General features: G+C 57.0%; 1 protein-coding gene across 2 annotated transcripts in view; it reads left to right on the forward strand.

Moving 5' to 3' along the window:
* Positions 1-5,875, forward strand: part of Shank1 (SH3 and multiple ankyrin repeat domains 1) — a 39,211-nt gene that overhangs the window by 12,398 nt on the left and 20,938 nt on the right. For both annotated transcript variants that reach the window (XM_004646400.2, XM_004646399.2), the window contains exons 12-14: positions 3,423-3,536; positions 3,681-3,756; positions 4,171-4,197. In XM_004646400.2, the coding sequence (XP_004646457.1) occupies positions 3,423-3,536; positions 3,681-3,756; positions 4,171-4,197 (217 nt within the window). The remainder of the gene's footprint in view (positions 1-3,422; positions 3,537-3,680; positions 3,757-4,170; positions 4,198-5,875) is intronic.

The raw sequence follows: 5,875 nt of genomic DNA on the forward strand, positions 1-5,875 counted from the left end.
GGGGGCCAGTGAGCCTGGGCAGTGAGGGAGGGAGAGAGGATGGAAGAAGGAAGGGAAGCCAAGGTCAGCATGAGGGGCTTGCTGGACGGCATGGGGCCCCATTGCCTCTCCCGCTGTATCTTTTTCAACTACAAGCACAAAACAGGAAGAGGACACACTGCCTCCTTGGTTATTTTTTGGGAGGGGGTAGTACTAGACATTCAACCCTGGGCCTCTCCACTGAGCTATGTCTCTGGCTCTTTTTGTTTATTATTTTGAGACAGGATCTTGCTGAGTCTCTAGGAATCTTTTTTTTTTTTTTTTTCTTTTTTTTCAGAACCGGGGATTGAACTCAGGCCCTTGTGCTTGCCAGGGAAGCGCTTATTCCACTGAGCCATCTCCCCAGCCCCCTTTGCTGAGTCTCTAAATTGCCCAGATTGGGTTTAAATTTGCAATCCTCCTGACTCAGCCTCTTAAAGCATTGGGATTACAAGCGTGTGCCACTACCCCCAGGCTGCCCTGGGTTTTAATGTCCCCCTCTTTCATGACAAGGTGCCTCAAGACCTGCCAGAAGGTAACCAGGAGGTTGGACTGTGTGCAGGTGACCTCGGCCATGGCTGCCCCCGAGCTCCCTCCACTGTCCACTCAGGATTGTGCTCCTGCCCTTTCTGCCCCTCAGCCACCCTGCTGTGGGGCCCTCATCCTTCCTGCCTTTCCTGGGACACCCGTCCTGAGCACTAGCTCGCCCCACACTGCTCCTTCTGCCCTGAAGCCTTTCCCTGCTCTGTGTGCTTAGCCCTCAGGTCCTTAGGGTCTCACCTTACATGTTGCATCCTCAGGGACCCTGGACCCCTTTGCCACCCAGCTTATAGGCTCTCATCTGGCCTCTGTCCAGATACCCTGTTCCTTTCCCTGGAACTGCAGCCTCGGCTTCTAATCCTGCAGTCCTTCTGGCCTGCCAGGTGCAGGAGGGCAGCCTGGCTGTACTCACCGGTGCTGCCCCCGCCCCCTCATTCACCATTGGCGGTAAATAACCACTCAGTAGACCAGTGAGTGAGGCCAAGACGGCTCAGCCAGGCGTGGCTCAGCCAGCCAGGCAGCTGCCCCACCCCCACCCCCACCTCTTGCATCCACAACCTTGTGCATCCTGATTCCCCAGACAGGCGATTTGTACTGCGAAAAGCACCCAGTGGTCCCCAGCTCCTAGTGTAGTCTGAGCCACCTCCAGGAACTTCTCTGCTTATCTTCAGCTTCCACGGGAAAGTAGTTGTTCCCTACCTGGGACTCGGGGAGGAAGGGAAATGCAGGTGTGCGCCAAACGTAAGTTGAGGAGCCAGCCAAATGGCTCAGTGGACTACAGCGCCTGCTTAGGCAGAGTGCAGCGGCCCCTGCCCCAGGGTGTGCTGAGACAGCACGTGGTGGCGCGCCCCTGTAATCCCAGTGCTTGGGAGGCTGAAAACAGGAGAATCACTACGAGTCCAGGGGCTGGGGATTTGGCTCAGCAGTAGAATGCTTGCCTAGCAAGCTGGAAGCCCTGGGTTCGGTCCTCAGCACCAAAAACAAAAAATAAACCTACCCTAAAAAACAATTCAACCAAAAAAATACAGCAAAATCAAAAAAAGGACAAAAACAAACAAGGCAACTACGAGTCCAGTCTACAGAGTGAGACCTTGTAGAACCTGTACTAAATACATAAAAAAAATAAATAAATTGAATGTTTAAACAAAATGTAAAAAAGACACAGTAGTGTGAATCCCCCTCAGAATGCCCTGCCCCCACTGTGTGCATACTTAGCCCATTATTCTTGCCATTTTCTGCAGCAGCTCTGGAATCCTCTTTTGTGAGTATCTTTAGTTATACTCGGGCTACCTTCAGCTATTCAAAACATTGATCTTTTGTGGTTGTTTTGACTTTGGGGAAGAGCCAGCAGCCTCTCGGTGCCAGATACACTGAATAAGGTGTCGGGGACCTACCGAGAAGGCTTTCCGTACGAGCCTGCCTTTCTGTTGGCCGGCCCTTGGCAGCAGCAGTTTGAGTAGTACCTTGTAAAGACACTCAGGAAAGAACTTCCAGAGCTGCTTCAGGAAGTGGCGAGGGGGAAGGGACAGGTGTGTTCTAAGCGAGGAGGAGTGTGCTGAGGAGGATTCATGGCAATGTGTCTTTTACTGTAATAAAAATTTCGAAAACTCAGCATACATTTTGATCACATCTCATGTGTGAAGGTGGTGACAGCATCTTAAAAATGCTGGAGACACGGAAGACTGGGTGTGCGTCACTGTTGCTAGCACAGGTAGAAGGCGCTTGGGTGAGAAGTTAAGAGAGTCAGGACTAAGAACATCAGCTGTGGAGCTGACTGGCCTGTGTGCAAATCCGACTTCTCCAGCGGTGCTCCCTCCGACCCTGAGCAAATGATTTTAGCTCTCCAAGCCTCAGTTTCCTTGTCAATGAAACAGAATGCAGGGCTCCCTCATAGGGTCCTGGCCCAGAATGAGCCCTGGATAAGTGCCAGTGCGCTTGTCTCCACTTACTGTTCTTCAGCACTAGGCATGTGAGGGGCAGAAGGTAGCTGGGAGATTAGACCGTAGAGGAAGCTCCTGGCGGGGCTGCGAGGCTGAAGGAGAGAGGAGAGAGGCCATTCTCATCTCCTTTCCCTCCTGGAGCCAGGGGAGGCAGAAAGGCGGAAGAGGGAGAGAGGCCTGGCAGCAAATGACAAGATTAGGTGGCAAGGTGACAAGGAAGTGGTGGTGGGGGCGACGCAGACAGATAGCTTAGAGGCATAAGCACCTACCTGGTAAGCACAAAATCCCTAGTTCAATCCCCAGCCCCACATGCCATGTGGTCTCGGCCCCAGGTCTCCGAGCTCACTGTCTCAGCCCCAGATGCAGGCAGCCCTGGAACCCAGGCGTGGGGGGTGCATGCCTATAATCCCGGCAATGAGGAGGTTACGCCAGGAGGATCTCTGCAAGTTCAAGACCAGCCTGGGGGGCTTATAGATGTGAGCACAAGGCCAGCTTGAACTGCACAGTGAGACTGTCTTAGAAAAAAAAAAAAAAAAAAAGAAATGGTGGGGCAGGGATGGAGGGCAGAAGGGATCTTGTGCTCTTAACGGTCACCCAAGTCCCCACAGAGCCCAGAAAGCTTAGGAGAGTCTCACGAGTGAGCTGTGGCCAGTTACCAGAGGAAATAGGAACCACTCAACCTGCCCCTGGTCTGGGCAGACTATGTCATGAGACACAGTCCTTTTTGTCAGCCCATCTTGATGTCCCACTGGGCCCAGAAAGGACAAACTGGAGAGTGACAGAACTTGATTCTCCACCACCCTCTTATGCTTAAGGTGTCTTTGGAGTAGGTGCTGGGAATTTCAGGAAGGCTGGGTGTCAGGCAAGGGGACCCAGGGGGCAACACAGAAACACCCAAACATTTCCATGTCCCCTCCCCTTCAGTGCTCAGCATTGGGGAAGGAGGCTTCTGGGAAGGCCAGGTCAAAGGTCGAGTTGGCTGGTTCCCTTCTGATTGCCTGGAAGAGGTGGCAAACCGCTCTCAGGAGGGAAAGCAAGGTAAGGAGGAACCTCTGCACCCCCTAGAATTCTTAGGGCCTTTTCCCACCTCCTTCCAGGTGTGGGGTGTGAGAGGTGGATGGGAAGACTTCAGCTTGTGGTTTCCAAAGGGAGGGTCCAAGTTTGTCCCTTGTTCCCCAGCAGAAAGCCGCAGTGACAAGGCAAAGAGACTCTTCCGACATTATACTGTGGGCTCCTACGACAGCTTTGATGCTCCAAGGTAAATGTCCTTACCCCCTCAGGTGCCCCACCACCTGAACCCACACACTTTAAATATAGCCATCCTGTCTAATCTTCCTCTCCCTTTCTTGTCGTCTAAAATTTGAAGGGTGGAAGAAGGCAGACCCCAAATCATCCTTGGCAGCCACTGAGGCTGTCCAGCTCTGGGGAAGCCAAGACTAATGGGGGTAGGGTAGGGTGGGGGTTCCTGGCGGTGCTTTTGTGTGTGTGGCTCATGGGAGGCCCTGGTCCCTCCACGTGCCTCCCTCAGCCCCCATCTCTGTGTGGTCCCATGCAGTGGAAGTGTGCGTGTGCCCCGTGCCTGTTGGGGGGCAAGCCGAGGGGTGGGGTGGATGGGCAGAAGGGCACACTGACGCCTTTCCCTCCCTGGCTGCTGGCTGACTTGCTTCGGAAGCTTGATGGATGGGATTGGTCCAGGGAGGTGAGAGGGGAGGAGCTGGTGGGGAGGGGACTGGTCAAGGTGGGAAGGACGGGATGCTTGTGGGGTAGACGAGTGTGTGCGTGTGCATGGCCAGAGTACAGGTCCGCGTGCGCGAGTGAACGTGTGTCCTTGTGGGTGCGCATGACATGTGTCTGTGTGCATGTGTGGCTGGATACCCCTGGGCCCCAGGCTCTGTCCCACTGTGTAGATTCGCGTGTACTTGTGTCTGCGCACTGTGGGGCTGGCTGTGCGTATCTGTGCTTCTGCGTCTGCCAGAGGTGTCCGTGTGTCTGCTCACACACGTGGCAGGGGGGCTGTCTTCCTGCATCTGTCTCTCTGCGCATGTCAGAGTGTGCATGCCTTTGCATCCTTCAGCAGTCTGGAGTTCAGGACCTAAAATGTTGGGGGAGGGAAGGGCAGAGGAGGGAGGACTGAGGGCTTGGGTTCCCAGAGGGCAGGGCTGGGGGCGGTATGATTCGGTGTCTGAAAGATGACACCCTCGGCCGCCGCACCCCTAATCCAGGGAAGGGTCCCCTTGTTCGTAGCATCCTTCCATTAAATGTGTCCAAACCTATGTGTCTGTGTTCTGGCCAGTGGGGATTGGTCGGGGCTGAGGGAGGGGAAGAGAAGTGACAACGCGGGGAGAGAGGGTGGGGCTGGGGTGCTACCCTACGCCCCGAGGGTCTGAGGCGCTTGACCACTAGTGCGTGTTCACCTGGCACGTCTCCCGCTCTGGGCACTGAGTGAGTATCGAGGTCCCTCACCCCGAGTCCCCCGCCGGCCTCTGCTTCTTGTCTCTGTCTGGTTCTCTCCTCGCCTGGGTCTGGGGGTTCCTCCCTCACTTGCTGATTGTGACCCTGTGAGCCTCACTCCTTCCTTCCCCCTTCTGTTCGCTGCCCTTCCTGCCCTCCTTGGCTCCTGTGCTAATGTGTGTGGTTGTCTGACCCCCTCCTCCTCCTGCCTTTCCTGCGCTCCCTGTCCCTGGCCCTGTCCGCAGCGGCCTGGCCCGGGTGCCCTGCACCCCAAGGCTGCCCCACGCATCCATCATCCGTTCTCGTGGAGCTGGGCCCTCCTGCTGCGTGTGCCTCCTTGTTGGCGAAGCCACCCGCTCTCCCTGAGCGGGTTGGGGTCTACGCTCTCCAGTGAGCGTGGTGCGTGTGTCCCTACGCCAGGGCCGCTTTAGCGGGGAAGGCTGGGTCCAGCCGGCTCCGAAAAGTCCTGGCTTGCCTTTGAGGGTCCTTCCAGACAGTGTGTCGGTCTGTGGTGTGGGCTGTGTGTCCCCTTCTTGGGGCCTCTGTCTCCCGTGATGTCCCTGCCTTGAAGTGGGACTCGGTCCGCTCATCCCTGCTGCACGCGGTCTCAGGCGTCTCGGCGATGTTGTGCGTCCCTCTCCCCGCGCGCTCCCTCGCTCTGCACCTGCGCGGGAGGGCTCTGGAGGGGGGAGGGGGCAGGGGGCAGACCGGAAGTGCCTCCCTTCCCCCCCGCGCCTCGCCCCTCCCCCTCCTCCCGCCGAGGGGGCCCGCGCTCCCCTCCCGGCCCCCTCCCCCCGCCGGCCCCTCCACCAGCCGGCGCAGGACGCCAAGGGGTTAAAGCCGCGCGCCCGCCGCGCCGCGCAGAGCTGTCCGCGGTGCTGAAGCCGCGCCGTCCGCGGTCCTTGCGCTCCCCGACCCCGCGCCCC

The sequence above is a fragment of the Octodon degus genome, unplaced genomic scaffold (assembly GCF_000260255.1).
Source record: "Octodon degus isolate 3935 unplaced genomic scaffold, OctDeg1.0 scaffold00268, whole genome shotgun sequence".
NCBI classification, from domain to species: Eukaryota; Metazoa; Chordata; class Mammalia; order Rodentia; family Octodontidae; genus Octodon; species Octodon degus.